Source organism: Zootoca vivipara, chromosome 16, assembly GCF_963506605.1.
Source record: "Zootoca vivipara chromosome 16, rZooViv1.1, whole genome shotgun sequence".
NCBI classification, from domain to species: domain Eukaryota; kingdom Metazoa; phylum Chordata; class Lepidosauria; order Squamata; family Lacertidae; genus Zootoca; species Zootoca vivipara.
The window spans coordinates 32,988,000-33,004,242 of NC_083291.1; the positions used below are offsets into that span (position 1 = coordinate 32,988,000).

The 16,243-nt window shown below is 46.7% G+C and overlaps 1 protein-coding gene across 1 annotated transcript in view; it reads left to right on the forward strand.

Moving 5' to 3' along the window:
- Positions 1-16,243, forward strand: part of CNN1 (calponin 1) — a 39,969-nt gene that overhangs the window by 19,273 nt on the left and 4,453 nt on the right. Inside the window, exons 2-6 of the mRNA XM_035140726.2 lie at positions 2,632-2,753; positions 5,841-5,907; positions 6,791-6,928; positions 9,315-9,425; positions 13,283-13,429. Of these exons, the coding sequence (XP_034996617.1) occupies positions 2,632-2,753; positions 5,841-5,907; positions 6,791-6,928; positions 9,315-9,425; positions 13,283-13,429 (585 nt within the window). The remainder of the gene's footprint in view (positions 1-2,631; positions 2,754-5,840; positions 5,908-6,790; positions 6,929-9,314; positions 9,426-13,282; positions 13,430-16,243) is intronic.

Here is a 16,243-nt window from a genome sequence, read left to right on the forward strand (position 1 = left end):
AAAGTTTGATGGAATGTGCAGCCTTATCTGTACATGCTTGCTTTGAGGAGTGCACAGAACCAAAGCCTTTGGTGGAATAGGCATTGTCACCCTCCTCACATTCCATGATAAGATAACCATGGTTGCAATCTTATGCATACATCGTTGGGACAATATTTTACCAGGGGTGGGTAGCAGAAAATAAGGGTATTGGCCAGGTTTGTACATCACAAGACGTCAGTTTGTCTTAAAACGTGGTTTGCTCATGAACATGCTCCTAGTCTCCCATCCTGGCACAGCTCAAAGAAGCTATATTATGCCTTGCCTTGTTTCAACCCACTATGATCAGGAAGCCAGAAATAAACCTTGGTTTTCTTTGAAACAAACTGGAGGGAGGGGTATAGAAAAGAGAGAACAGAGCACACAAGGGGCAGCAGAAAGGACGGCAGCAGAAAGATGCAAATCCACTCCTATCAAACCATGGTTTAAGACAAATTCTGACTTCTTATGTCCAAATCTGGTCTTTGACAGCTTGCATTCAAAACTAATAAGATAAGAAAATGAGAAGAGCCCTTTCTTAATTCCAGCTCCACAACTTGTCTGGGGGTTGGGGTGCCCTATTTTGCCAACTGCAGTGAAATTAAAAGGTGCTACTGTGCTACCCCCGCTGAAGCCTTCCTTACCTGAGTTGCATGCTGGCACCCATGAAGCAGCGGTGGCAGGTTCCAGTGAGAACTTGTGGAGCTCTCTTGAGATATCACGAGATTTGGGCAAGATCTTGTGACATCTTGCCAGTGCCACTTCTCTGTTGGTGGGGTGGGCCTGTAAGGGCACCGCATTTTGGGGCTTCCGCCATTGGCCTTGTCCTGGTTCCACGTAGGTCGCCATTAAACACCCCTGAAAATTCCACGCATTCCAAAGACCAGAAGTGCAACCAACATACCAAACAATTTGCACCCCATCGTTGAAAGGGATGTCTGTGCATGTGTGTGTGTGTATGTGTGTGCGTGTGCCTGCCTTCAGGCACCTTCCCACTTGTGCATGATCGCAAGCACATGACTGCTGATGTGCACACTGTTTTTGGCACTGAAAGGGGAGTGGGGCAGGAGCAGAAAGGGGTAAACTGGGTTGGAATGGACTGACGCGCAGTGGCCATGAATGGAACCCCCGTGTTAGCAGGAGTTCCCCTGTATATACGGTAGAAAATCAACAAAGAAATGAAAGCCAGGTTCAATTTCACAACTCTTTGTTGCCACACGGAAACTAGCTTGAACATACTTAAGAAGTTCAGAATTAAAGAGTGCAGATAGCACAATTTAAGGCAGAAATCAGTGCATTTGGATACAATATTGCATGCAATATTGATTTGTTAATGGTGTGCAAATATTTTGCCTTTCCTTGGTGATGAAAATGAGCAGATCTTGACCATAATGCTTCACCGTGATCCGAATTGCTGTACTTCTTAGCTGTACATGAACCTTAATTCTCAGAGTAAACAAGGAGGCCACCTCTGGCCAGTTAAGAACCAGGGCCAGTTCTAGGGGTAGGCTGGGTGGCGCGGGGCGCGGGGCTGGCAGGGGGGCGCTGCAAAGCCGTGTGGAAGCTATGCTGCACACTGCGCCTGCCCACCAGAGCGGGGGCGCCGGAGCGATCTCCGCACCACGGCTCCAGGGCGCCTGACATGCTTGAGACGGCCCTGTTAAGAACATAAAAGGCCCTGCTGGGTCAGACCAAAGTCCAGCATTCTGTTTCCAGAGGTGGATTTAGGGCAGTGCCCAGGGTGCCGAGCCAAGAGGGCACCTTCCCACCTCCCTCCCAAAGCCTAGTTAGCCCTTGTCCAGCTTTGGGAAGGAGCTGAGAGGGCTCTGGGGCCCTGCCAGAGCCTTGCACCTCCTTCCCAAAGCCCAGCACCTCGCTTAGCCAGCTTTGGGAAGGAAGTATAAGGGTTGGGTGTTTGTGTCAAAATTTGGCCTCATGCTGGGTGCCATATTACCAAGGTCCTCCCCCGCTCCTTCCCACAGTGACCACCTGTGAGAAGCCCCACAAGAAGAAATCGTGAGGGCGATAGTCCTCTCTTGCTGCTGTTTACTCCCTATTGCATTCGGCGCTATTCTACTTCCGATACTGAACGTAATATGTAGCTATCATTTCTAGTAGCCATCGACTGTCTTATCCTCAATTAATTCTCCTAATCCCTTGCAGGCCTTAACGGGCCCTTCTCTGAAATGGAGATGGCAGCCTTCTGCTAAAAAGGCTTTCCAGGTCTGCTGTCATCTGCAGATGGAAACATGATCAAAAGGCTGGACATTAGCATCCAGTGTGAGAGCCAGTGTGGTGTAGTGGTGAAGAGCGGTGGACTCGTAATCTGGGGAACCGGGTTCGCGTCTCCGTTCCTCCACATGCAGCTGCTGTGTGACCTTGGGCTAGTCACACTTCTCTGAAGTCTCTCAGCCCAACTCACCTCACAGAGTGTTTGTTGTGGGGGAGGAAGGGAAAGGAGAATGTTAGCCGCTTTGAGACTCGTTTGGGTAGTGATAAAGCGGGATATCAAATCCAAACTCCTCTTCATCATCATCATCATCATCATCACTTTAGTGACTGGAGCTTCACCAGATATTGGACCTAATTCCAAAATACTCTGTTCCTCTATAGCTAGCACAAAAATACGATCCCCAGAAGGAGCACGAACTGCGGCAATGGATTGAGGAGCTGACCGGGAAGCGCATCGGGGACAACTTTATGGAAAGTCTGAAAGATGGAGTCATCCTTTGCGAGTAAGTATTCTTTTTTGAAGGGTGGACACCAAAGAATATCACCACCCACACCCTGGCACCCAGAACTCGCAGCTTTTGTAATGATGAGACAAGTTGTATGACAGAGTGCCCAGCGCTGGCAAGAGACATCTGTTTAAGAGAGTTCATAGTGGGTTTGAGTAATACACACCCATGAGGCAAGGTGAGGCAGTTGCCTCAGGGCATCATGCTTCAGGTAACTGGGAGGGGCAGCAGATCCTGCCTCTGTGGAGCACACCCTACGCTTCTTGGGGCGCGGGTGGCGCTGTGGTCTAAAGCACTGAGCCTCTTGGGCTTGGTGATCGGAAGGTCGGCGGTTCGAATCCCCGCCACGGGGTGAGCTCCCGTTGCTCTGTCCCAGCTCCTGCCAACCTAGCAGTTAAAGCATGCCAGTGCAAGTAGATAAATAGGTACCACAGCGACGGGAAGGTAAACAGCATTTCTGTGCGCTCTGGCTTCCATATAGCTGATTCCCTAGTTCTACTAGTGGGAGCCTGTGCAAAGGCACAAGGTCTTTCGCTAGTGCATTGGGGCTCCCCATCCCCCTGTGCCCCAGTACCCTTCCCAATTGGCTCAGGGGGCTCGAGAGCACGCACATAGCAGCACATGGAAAGAGGAGAGGGAGGCTGTTCTGTCGGGCACGCAGAAAGGCTTCTGCTGATGGACCATTTGTTTTAATGTAGCGTTGACCTCCTCTGTAAGCAGCAAAAAGTGTGCAATGGGGGGGTCATCTAGTCCAACCCCTGCAATGCAGGAATCTTTCACCCAATGTGGGGCTTGAACCCACAACCCTGGAATTAAGTCTCATGCTCTACTGCAGATATAAGTAATTACAAGCATAGTTTAATCCATAAATCCCTTAAGTAGGTCAAAATAAAAGGTTATGAGATAAAGAAATACTTGAAAAGGGAAGGAAGTAATCTCTTTTAAAAGTATAACAAAATAATTATCATTTTACAACAATGTAAATAAATTATACATATGCGTATTCTACCAAAACTTGTTCTAAAACACGATCACCACTACCTAGCACTCTAAAAAAAATCTATATAGTGTTGCCTCTCTTATGTAGTATGTTGACAGATGAAACTACAGCATCCCAGATACTTTTGACACATTCTGAAATGGGAGGAACTTAGGCTCCCCCCCCTGACTTTTGCAATATTTATCTTTGCTGCAAATAATAAATTTACTGTTAGTTCCCATTTTGTCTTCAAGAATTACATCCCTTAAATAACTTACCTAATAATCCGAAAACTTTATTGTTATCTGCCAGCCCCAGTCACAAGATCAAACACCGTGGGCCAAGCCTTGGATCTCGTGACCGAGGGTACAAGGGCAGACCCCTTGCCAAATTCCCGCCCTGCCTCAATAGAACCTTTGCAGGATGCCTAAGGAAAAAAGCACACACACAAACCTTGCAGCATGTGAGATGATACGCTGCTCTGAGGTCATTGGCCTGGCTCTGTAAATAAGCTACACAGCTGAAGCATGAACATTAATGTAGGGTTGCCATGTTTCAAGAAGTAAAAAATCCAGACACAGAGGTTTGTTTGTTTGTTTGTTGCCCTATACTCGGAGGTCTCAGGGCGGTTCACAGAAAAGATCACAATACAGTGGTACCTCTACTTACGAATAACTCTACTTACGAATGTTTCTACTTATGAATGGAGCTCCGTCCGCCATCTTGGATGCAGTTTAGATAGGATTTTTTTCTACTTACAAATTTTTAGATAGGGTTGCTTCTACTTACGAATTTTTTCTCCCAATGCATTCCTATGGGATTCGACTTACAAATTTATTCGACTTACAAATGTGCGTTCGGAACGCATTAAATTCGTAAGTAGAGGTACCACTGTATATAAAATCAAAATAGCCCAATAACACGCCTCCCCCCCCAAAAGAGAGCCACATTTTAAAAGGATGTTGAGCTTTTTTGGGGGGGGGGGAAGCAACCGAAAAAGGCAAAGAGTGATATACACACACACACCACACACGTCCTGGTTCTGCTGGCAAAAACCTGGAGATTTTGTCAGTTTTTCAAAATCCTTCCCTCCGCCCCTGACGCAAATTTCACTATTGGAATCTTGGGGGGAATTGGATGTATGGCAACCCTAACTAACAGAAATTATGTTGATGGATTTTACACAAAAGTCCAGCTGTCATAAAAACTTTCAAGCCAGCCCCGATGCTAGGTTTTACATAAAGTGTTCTGGCAAGCAGCCCAGAGGTCAAACAACCTAGCTGATGGTTTGGCAATCCTACTCACCACCCCAGCCAATTGGCAGAGAGGTGGATTCATTCCTGCCTTCCTCGAGACTGCTTTACCTATTTATTATTTTGAATATTTTTTTAAAAAAATTAAAAATCCCACTAACAAATGAGTTCAACACCGCTCAAACTTAGAAAGGTAAAGCAACACCTGCCATTCTCTTATTTCCCTCTAGCATCAACCTAGATTATTAAAAAATTGTCTTCCTCCTAAAGATAGTTTGATAGTTGGAAAGAAAAAACAACAACTTAAAAATGGGAAAATTCAGCAATAATCATCAACTGGTTTTTGTTGTGAGTAGTAATAGATTTTAATTGCCTTGTTTTAAACAAGAATATATCAGAAGATAATATAGCAATTGAATAGGAGTGCTGTGCATCTTTTTACTATGTTTTATTATATTTTCTGTATTTGGTTTTTTGTAACCATCATCCTTCAGCTTGAGCAATGGATCATGCAGGCCTTTATCTGATCCAGAGGATCTAGTTGTAAACTGAAAAGCAGCAGCATTCATTACCCAATTCTACAATAAGGAATGGTCCCAGTGTTTCTATATAACAAGGAGCATTCTTTCTGCTGATTGCCTTGCAAATATATGCATATACAGTACAGAGGTTCCCTGTGTATAGAAAAAGTGCACTCCGTCACTTACAAAACACAGTGTGTTCTTGCATCAAAAGACTTGCAGATTGGGAAGTCTTGAAGGATAAACACACAGCACATGAAGCCATCCTTACACTGAACAGCACACACGACACTTAAGAAATAAACTTCCTTCTCCCATTTCTGTCTTCCAGCCTTATTAACAAACTCCAACCTGGATCTGTGAGGAAGGTGAACGAGTCCACACAGAACTGGCACCAGGTAAACATGCCCTCTAATTCATTGCTAATCCATGTATCCCTCATTAAGCTTGCCTCTCCAAATCCTGCTTTGGAAAGCGGAGTGGAAAAGGATGAACTGATTAAAAAACCTAGTCTCAACTTTAATGATCAAATTCTGCGAGTTCCTTAGCCAAGCTTTTTCTGTATGGCCATCAGTTTTATCTCCCACAAAAGGCTTCTGCACAATCACGCAAAATAACCTGCCGCAATCGCATTTTGGTCTTTGACTTTTGTCCATTATTCCTGCGAGCCTTGATTTAGCAACGTCTGTGCATGTGTGGGAGAATAATAATAATAATAATAATAATAATAATAATAATAATAATAATAAATTTATGCCCCGCCCATCTGGCCAGGTCTCCCTCGCCACTCTGGGCGGCTTCCAACACATCAAAATACATTAAAATATCACAGACTAAAAACTTCCCTAAACGGGGCTGCCTTTAGGTATTTTCTAAATGTCAGGTAGTTGTTTATCTCTCTGACCTCTGGTGGGAGGGCATTCCACAGGGCGGGTGCCACTACCGAGAAGGCCCTCTGCCTAGTTCCCTGTAGCTTTGCTTCTCGCAGTGAGGGAACCGACCGCCGGAAGGCCCTCGGCACTGGATCTCAGTGTCCGGGCTGAATGATGGGGGTGGAGATGGGGGGGAAAGAGAGGGCTTGAGCTAAAAAGAGGGTGCTCTCTCCAGAGAAGAGGAATACTTGAGAATCTGGCAACATCTGCATGGCCACAGATCTATCTGCTCAAATGCCACTGTCCATTGCCAATGGGGTATTTGTGGAAGGCAGTCATCGCCTGGAGAAGCACGCTAGGGTAAGAAAAGCCAAGGGCAGATTATTCATTGGCCTCTCCTCTTTTGCAGCTGGAGAACATTGGCAACTTCATTAAGGCAATCACAAAATATGGAGTGAAGCCCCATGACAGCTTCGAGGCCAATGACCTCTTTGAAAACACAAACCACACCCAAGTCCAGTCTACTCTGATTGCTCTGGCTAGCATGGTAAGTGATCTGGGATCCCAGTTGCCCACTTTTCCTTGTAAAAATGCAAGTAGCGGTGATGGAACAGCGATAGATAGATGATAGATAGATAGATAGATAGATAGATAGATAGATAGATAGATAGATAGATACTTTATTGTCATTGTACATAGTACAACGAATTGAATGCCATCTCATAAAAACAAAACAAAAAGACAATTACAGCCACACACACCCATACCTACACACCCATCACAACTCCCCCAAGATCATATTACAGTGGTACCTCTACTTACGAATTTAATGCGTTCCGAACACACATTTGTAAGTCGAAAAAAATTGTAAGTCGAATCCCATAGGAATACATTGGGATAAAAAATTCGTGTCGAAGCAACCCTATCTAAAAATTCGTAAGTAGAAAAAATCCTATCTAAACCACATCCAAGATGGCAGACGGCGCTCCATTCGTAAGTAGAAACATTTGTAAGTAGAGTTATTCGTAAGTAGAGGTACCACTGTATTTAGTTACATCATTTAAGGTGGTTATAGCTCTTGGATAGAAACTGTTTTGTAATCTATTCGTTCTTGATTTAAGAGTGATAAAAGTGTTTCACCAACATGCCCTCAGTAATTTTTTCAGTCAACTGCGTCCCCATATTGCATACGGAGTCAAGAGAACAGTCACTTGCCTGAGGCCACCTGGAGAGTTCATGGCTTAAGATATGATTCCAATAGGAGACCCTTAGTTTGTGGCTCTCACTGCCACTGGCTCTGATTCAATATGGGATGGCAGTAGAGATGGGCGATATCTGGTTTTCAAAATTGCGATATATCACCAGCTAAACATCGCAAAATACTGATGTATCACAACAGGGCTGTCTTAAGCGCCCCTGGCGCCGTGGTGCGCCACATCCCTCCGGCGCACCCCCCGCCCCGTTTCCCAGTGTGGTGGGCGGGTGGGCGCAGCACGGCTGCCACAGGCGCTACTGCACGGCAGGTGGGCGGGCAGGCACAGCGCGGTTACCGTGGGCACAGCGGACCAGCCGGCCAGCGGTCGGGCGCAGCTCGCGGCGCCCTCCTGGCGGGCCGGCGCCATGGTGCCCTGCGCCACCCAGCCTGGCCGTAGGGCCGGCCCTGTATCACAATGTCTGAAATAAGGATAGAGCTTGTTTTCTACTTCGTGATATTTCACCAGCTAAACATTGCAGTATACAGTTGTACCTTGGAAGTCAATCGGAATCCGTTCCGGAAGTCCGTTCAACTTCCAAAACGTTCGAAAACCAAATCGCGGCTTCTGATTGGCTGCAGGAAGGGTAGCTGCTCCCCCCATGCCACTGCGGGCGGGAAGCTCCCTAGAGCGCGGGCCGCCTCCCGCAGCTGCATGGAGGGGAATTGCGCGTCCGCCAACCAGCTTGTAGCTCGCCCCCCATGCCACTATCCGTGTATAGGACGCCCCCAGTTTTTTTGACATGATTTTTGAGTCAAAAAACCTTGTCTAATACACGGAAAAATATGGTATGTTTTGTCAGCAAGGCTCAGTCTCAGAATGTGTCTGCAATATAAGATCCTAAGCCCTGGAATATAAAGAGAGCTTTTCCTCCGCTGCACTGTAACCCACAGCCTATTCCCACCCTCTAAGAACTTAAGGCACAGAGATTCTAGGAAAGGGGACCAGCTCTCATTTTAAGAAAAGCCTCTTCAAAATTAAGTGCTGAGGCTTGGCCTATCTGATCCAAGCCACAATAAGCCCAGCACGTCTGAGCAAGGAAGCTGCTTGCCAGGGCCGTCTTAAGCCCATCCAGTGCCCTGGCGCTAGGTCCCTCCAGCGCCCCCCTCCTGAGCCTCTCCAAGGGCCCGGGAATGGCAAGCGGACCACGGCAGCAGCGGGAGGCCACCTCAGAGGACTCCGTGCTGCACCTCCTTCTCATTTCCCCAGCGCTGGGTTCCGCTCAGTCAAGCTTCGCCACCAGCGCGCGCACCACAGGACCAGCAAGAGCTGCTTGGGCACTGTGCGCTCGCTGGTGGCGAAGCTCGACTGAGCGGAACCCAGTGCTGGGGAAACGAGAAGGAGGCGGAGTCCTCAGAGAAGGAGAGAGACGCGGCGCAGCCTCTCATCTCGTGGAGCGCAGTCCTGGCCAGATCGTCGGAACCCTGTGCTCACTTGGCGCCCTTCCAGCGCCCTCCAGCGCCCGGCGCCGTGGTTCTCCGCGCCACTAGCCTCTATGGCTAGGACGGGCCTGCCGCTTGCTGGTCTCAGCTAGTGTTCAAAACAGAGCCCTCCTCACTCTTGGAAAAGCGGAAGCTTCTGCTATATACCTGAGAGGACAAACTTGCATCTTACTCTTTAGGCATTAGCGCAGGGCAAGGGCAGAACTTGAAGGGACTTCTGCTTCTCACTTTCCTACAGGCCAAGACGAAAGGTAACAAGGTGAATATGGGAGTGAAATACGCTGAGAAACACCAGCGCAAATTCCTGCCTGAAAAGCTGAAGGAAGGACGAAACATCATCGGGCTGCAGGTATGTGACTCCAGAACTTCCTGGTGATTTATTCAGTAATATAACAACAACAACAACAACAACAACAACAACAACAACAACAACAACAACAACAATTTATTCATACCCCGCCCATCTGGCAGAGTCTCCCAAGCCACTCTGGGCGGCTCCCAATCGAATGTTAAAACAATACAGCATTAAATATTATAAACTTCTCTAAACAGGGCTGCCTTCAGATGTCTTTTAAAAATAGGATAGCTGCTTATTTCCTTGACATCTGTTGGAAGGGCGTTCCACAGGGCGGGTGCCACTACCGAGAAGGCCCTCTGTCTGGTTCCCTGTAACCTCACTTCTCGCAATGAGGGAACCGCCAGAAGACCCTCAGAGTTGGACCTCAGTGTCCAGGCTGAATGATGGGGGTGGAGCTTCTCCTTCAGGCATACAGGACCGAGGCTGTTTAGGGCTTTAAAGGTCAGCACCAACACTTTGAATTGTGCTCGGAAACATACTGGGAATTCTCCCCAGCAGATGATAAATGGACTGCAAGGATGTCCCAAAGGACCATTAGTGTAGTTGTGCCCAGGGCCGGATTTAGGTTTGATGAGGCCCTAAGCTACTGAAGGTAATGGGGCCCTTTATATGTCCAGCTGTCCTTTATCAACAACAAATTGCCAGTGTTTTTTGTGTTGAATATATGCTATATGGTAATTTTTGGACCTAATAGGTATCTAAAGCCATTCACACATGTTGCCATGCGACCAGTCCATGCAGAATGTAGGCACCCTATATATTGTTTAGTTGTTTAGTCGTGTCCGACTCTTCGTGACCCCATGGACCATAGCACGCCAGGCACTCCTGTCTTGCACTGCCTCCCGCAATTTGGTCAAACTCATGTTCGTAGCTTCGAGAACACTGTCCAACCATCTTGTCCTCTGTCGTCCCCTTCTCCTAGTGCCCTCAATCTTTCCCAACATCAGGGTCTTTTCCAAGGATTCTTCTCTTCTCATGAGGTGGCCAAAGTATTGGAGCCTCAGCTTCACGATCTGTCCTTCCAGGGAGCACTCAGGGCTGATTTCCTTAAGAATGGATAGGTTTGATCTTCTTGCAGTCCATGGGACTCTCAAGAGTCTCCTCCAGCACCATAATTCAAAATTGATCCCTTCATGGATCAATGCCTTGTCGTGGCGAAGGGGCTTGAATAACTCAGAGAAGCTATGAGCTATACCATGCAGGACCACCCAAGATGGACAGGTCATAGTGGAGAGTTTTGACTAAACGTGATCCACCTGGAGAAGGAACTGGCAAGCCACTCCAGTAACCCTGCCAAGAAAACTCCATGGACAAAGACCCTATATATAGAAATGAGCAAACCCGTGATATTTTAGGGAGCCGGCTAGCAGGCATACATCATAGGAGCCTACACAACACAAAACACTGTTGCTGTATGTAGGTTTTATTTTATTTGTTTTTTTATCTTATATTTTGGAAATGTACATCCAGTTTTCCCCCCTTTAAACTCCCCCCCCCAAAAAAACCAGTGGGGCCCTAAGCTATAGCTTATTTAGCTTATACATAAATCCGGCACTGGTTTTGCCAACCCTGGCTGAAAATCTGATGCGGCCACAAGTCACAGGAAGCAGCAGGAGTTTGGGGAGGTGGAGGCTCCCAGATTCAAGGGATCCACCCAGGGATAGCCTGTCCCATTTCACCACCTGAGGCGAAATGGAATTGTGCCGCTTCCTGCTACAGCCACACACACCCCTGAAAATCAGACAGCGGTATTCCAGCGGCAGCAGAAATTGCAGAAACAGTGACGGGGTGTGTGGTGCAAAGTGCTGCCTCTTGCACTTCAGCCGCCTGAGGCAGCTGCTTAACCCTGCCTTATGGATGGGCCGGCTCTGCGTTCAACTTTAGCATTTCCAAGACACAGATGAAAGCACAAATGTATGGGAAACTGATTTATGAGCACTGCATTGCCACCTAGAGGCAGAAGGTGATACTACTAAAGATGCTTTTTAATAGGGGTTTAGGTAGGGTTGCCATACATCTGGAATTTCTAGGACGTAGCCGGCATTCAGCCATCGGAAACACCGCCTGGTGGAATCGCTTAAATCTCTGGAAGTGTATATGTTGGTGAATTTCCTTTAAAATAGCTCAAAAACTTCATTAATTTATGAGATTTTGCAAAAAGCAAAAAAAAATTTTTTTAAAAAAAAAAGCTCAGAAACTTTGGGCAAAACTAAAAACAACATTTGCCCCCTACCCCCCAGGTTTTCACTTTTTGAAATATGGCAACCCTAGTTTAGGAATGTTAGAGAAAATAAAGCCCGACAGTGTGGGGGCTCGCCTTGGCTTAGTTGCAAAACCACACTGAGACAAAAGATTTGAGGTGGTGCAGAGCACTTTGCCAGGGCCGTCTTAAGCATATCTGGCGCCCTGGCACCGTGGTGCGAAGATCCCTCCGCTGCCCCCGCCCCCCGCCGCCCCGTTTCCCAGCACGGCTGCCTGGCGGCCCGGCACCCTGGCGCATTGCGCCACCCAGCCTTGCCTTAGGGCCAGCCCTGCACTTTGCCTTCACATAACGTGTGAACATTGCCAATGTTTACTGGAGCAGAACTTAAAATGTCGCTTCCGCAGCTCTTCTGGAGGTAATTTTCTGGATAGTTAATAGTTTTTCATCATTTTAGCTTTTGAGGGAATTTTATAATTATTTTAGCTTTATTTCCACTGAAAGCAGTGTGGTTTTTTTTCTTTAAAAAATCCATTTTATTTTTTAAAAAAAAGGCATAAATGGAAAGGGATTTCCCTCTTTTTCAAAATCATTGTGAAGCTGCAGCTGCAACATGTTACTGATATTCTTAAATTTACTATTCCTGCTGGAATTCAAACAGGGTCAAATCCACAAAATATCAGGGTGTCGGAACAGTAACAGAACAGAACGCAGGTACCAACAGGGGTTATAAAAAGAATTATTAGCCAAAATAGGAAGGAGGGCAGAAAACTGGGCTAAGAACAACAGAGGCCTAAGAAAAGAAGGCTTAGTCTGTCAACTTTAGTTGCCAACAGAATATGCACACCTTGCAGACTTAACATAGAGAATAAGAGAACAAAAAGAACAAAACGTTTATTGAATATATGGAAAATAATTGTGTACAGCTGGAAACGCTGGCAGCATTAAGACAAATGCAACTGTGTAAAAAGTTTTGATGGATGTAATAGTGGAAAAACAATTGGTATAGTTTTTGTAAAATATGCAGGGATATAAAATATGCAAAATGAACTATGGAAAGAGATGAAGGGAAGTCATTGATATCTTAAGTACGTAAAATGTTTATCTGAAATTGTCAAACAGAAAATTTAATAAAAATCATATATATATATTTTTAAAAAAGAAGCCTTACACTGCCTACAGATGCAATATGGCCAGTCTGTTCCAGACATAGTCTACAGGAATGTGATGGGAACAAATTACAGGGACCCTGCCAACTGGAAGATCTTCCTGAAATCTGTGATAGAACCAGAAATAAATGAAATTCTACATTGTGTAAATGGCAGGGTAGGGTTGGGGCTTTTCACCAGTGTGGTGTAGTGGTTAAGAGTGGTAGACTCGTAATCTGGGGAACTGGGTTCGCGTCTCCGCTCCTCCACATGCAGCTGCTGGGTGACCTTGGGCTAGTCACACTTCTCTGAAGTCTCTCAGCCTCACTCACCTCGCAGAGTGTTTGTTGTGGGGGAGGAAGGGAAAGGAGAATGTTAGCTGCTTTGAGACTCCTTAGGGTAGTGATAAAGCGGGATATCAAATCCAAATCCAAACCAAACCCAAACTTGGAGGAGACAGAACGACCAGCCTAACTGCCAACACTGTTTTTGCTTCCTAGATGGGCACTAACAAATTTGCCAGCCAGCAGGGCATGACAGCATATGGCACACGTCGGCACCTCTATGACCCTAAGTTGGGCACAGACCAACCTTTAGATCAAGCCACCATCAGTCTACAGATGGGAACCAACAAGGGGGCTAGCCAGGTAAGAAATGGAGGGGGGACGACATGGAATACGGTATGTGCATTGACTATTTAGAATTCCAGCTCTAGCTGGGGTTTCCCACAAGTGCAATGCTGTCTTGGATTTCTCCTGGTGCCCACAAAGTATCTATCCAACATTCCTTGCCCCCTGCCCCCTTCATCATGAGTTGGCAAAGGGGGATTAGTTTTTTCCCTCCTTGAAAAGCTCATAGAGCCGAAGGACTCTCTGAAAGAGTGCCACTCTTTCCCATTCCCTCTTTTAGCTCTATGTGCTTCTCAAGGCTCAGAGGGCATCCGGGCAGTTGAACTGTAGGAATTGGAGCAACTAAGAGAAAGGTAGGGACACAGGTGGCACCGTGGTCTAAACCACTGAGCCTAGGGCTTGCCAATCAGAAGGTCAGCAGTTTGAATCCCCATGACGGAGTGAGCTCCCGTTGTTCAGTCCCAGCTCCTGCCAACCCAGCAGTTCAAAAGCACGTCAAAGTGCAAGTAGATAAATAGGAAGGTAAACAGCGTTTCGGTGTGCTGCTCTGGTTTTGCCAGAAGCGGCTTAGTCATGCTGGCCACATGACCCAGAAAAACTGTCTGCAGACAAACGTCGGCTCCCTCGGCCAGTAAAGCGAGATGAGCGGCGCAACCCCGGAGTCGTTTGCGACTGGACTTAACTGTCAGGGGTCCTTTACCTTTACCTTTTTAAGAGAAAAATGGAACCACCGAGTGGGTGAAGTGGCCAGGGGACAAAAGAGTGTGTGCTGCAGGAATCAGGAGAGTGTAGTGCCAGACAACCAGAAGGCGCACTCACAAAAGTTGGATCCAGTAAGATGTATTCTCTTGAAATGACATCTTTTCCCCAAGAGTTCACCCAGCCTGTCCACCACCAAATCACAGATCACATCTGTCTCTATTGGCTGCACTGTAAAAATCACAGATACAGTACCTCCCAGTGCTTCCATGGTTCACATGGATACAAGGCACAAATCCTCACAGATTTGTAAGAGATTCTCAAAACCACCATCAAATCACAGGTCACCTCTGTACCAACTGATGTATTCTGCAATTTGTTGGTGGCTTTGTTGCCCTTCTTTGCGGGGGGGAAACCACAAGGAGCCATGTTTTTGTGGTGCATTTTTAATATATATACTATGCAATTTTCCAGTGGAAGGTTTGTTTTGATTGTGGCTTTGGTGGGATCCAAATTTAAGAGTATGTTTTAATTCTGCTGGATCTAACTTCTACCCAGACCCCATGGAAAAATAAAGTCTCTCTCTCTGTGTGTGTGTAGTGTGTGTGTGGTATGTGTGTGTGTGAGAGAGATTTCTTTCTCTGGGGAGAAAGATTTCTTTCTCTGTCCTGAGGGAGCATGGGAAGAAGCAGAGGAGGTGGTACCCAGAACACTCTCTCAACATTCCAAATGTGGCCACAGCGCCTAAAGTTGATGGCACCTGAAAGAGATGATAAAATAGCCTTAGACACAATAAAGGTAAAGGGACCCCTGACCGTTAGTACCAGTCGCGGAAGACTCTGGCGTTGCAGTGCTCATCTCGCTTTACTGGCCAAGGGAGCTGGTGTACAGCTTCCGAGTCATGTGGCCAGCATGACTAAGCCGCTTCTGGCGAACCAGAGCAGCGCATGGAAACACCATTTACCTTCCCGCCAGAGCAGTACCTATTAATCCACTTGCACTTGACATGCTTTCAAACTGATAGGTTGGCAGGAGCTGGGACCGAACAACGGGAGCTCACCCCGTCGCAGGGATTCAAACCGCCGACCTTCTGATTGGCAAGCCCTAGGCTGAGTGGTTTAGACCACAGCGCCACCCACGTCCCTATATACAGTAGACCAGGCATCCCCAAACTTTGGCCCTCCAGATGTTTTGGACTACAATTCCCATCTCCCCTGATCACTGGTCCTGTTAGCTAGGGATCATGGGAGTTGTAGGCCAAAACATCTGGGGGGCCGCAGTTTGGGGACACACACAGTAAGATGGTGTAAAATCCTCAAGAGACAGGCCCATTGTCCCAATTAAATATTTTGCATTGCTGCGTTACCTTCTTCTTCTCTGTAAAAAATACCCACCCACCCCCCATGACTCTGGAAAAGGCACCATTTTTTGCACCCTGTTTTGCATGCTCCCCCACCAAGTGAAACACCACCAGATTATCCCCACTATGACAGAAGTACAACAGGCACACTGCAGCTGTTCTTAGAAATGTCACAGATGTAATGAAGTACAGTTAAGGAGAAGTCAGTTTCTGGGAACAGCTGGGAAAGTGTGTTACTACTTAGGGATCTATTTATATATAACTGCCTGTCTACAAGAGCAAGGGGCATCCCTTGTGGGTTCTAAGCAACACCCCCTTGTGGACCATTCATAGATTACTGTGCACTTTTGTACAACTAGGTTTTTAGGCATAATGCAAAAAAATAAGGGTACTCTGCCAAGAACAGACAATGCTGCTGCTGTTTTGGGTACCGGATTATTTAACCTGGGATAAACCATTCCAAAAGAGTCCATGATTCTTTTTGAGCCAATTGCCTTGCTTTGAAATTCTGTCTTACAGTAGCCTCGGAAACATGTGAGCTGAAGTTGAAGCAACTTCAGGCCATGCGGGGGCAGTTATCTCAAGAATTGCCAGTAAACAAGTCCTAGCTTGTTCTTTCCTCATAAGTGTAGTCCAGAAAGCAGGTACTGCTAATCTCAAAAGTGTTCCACAAGTACTTTTAGGTCCCAAGAAGATCAAGGTAAACTCAGAAGAGCTATTTGAGGTATGTGTTGTCCTAGCAAATAAGCTCAGCCTTAATGCAAGGAGAGGAA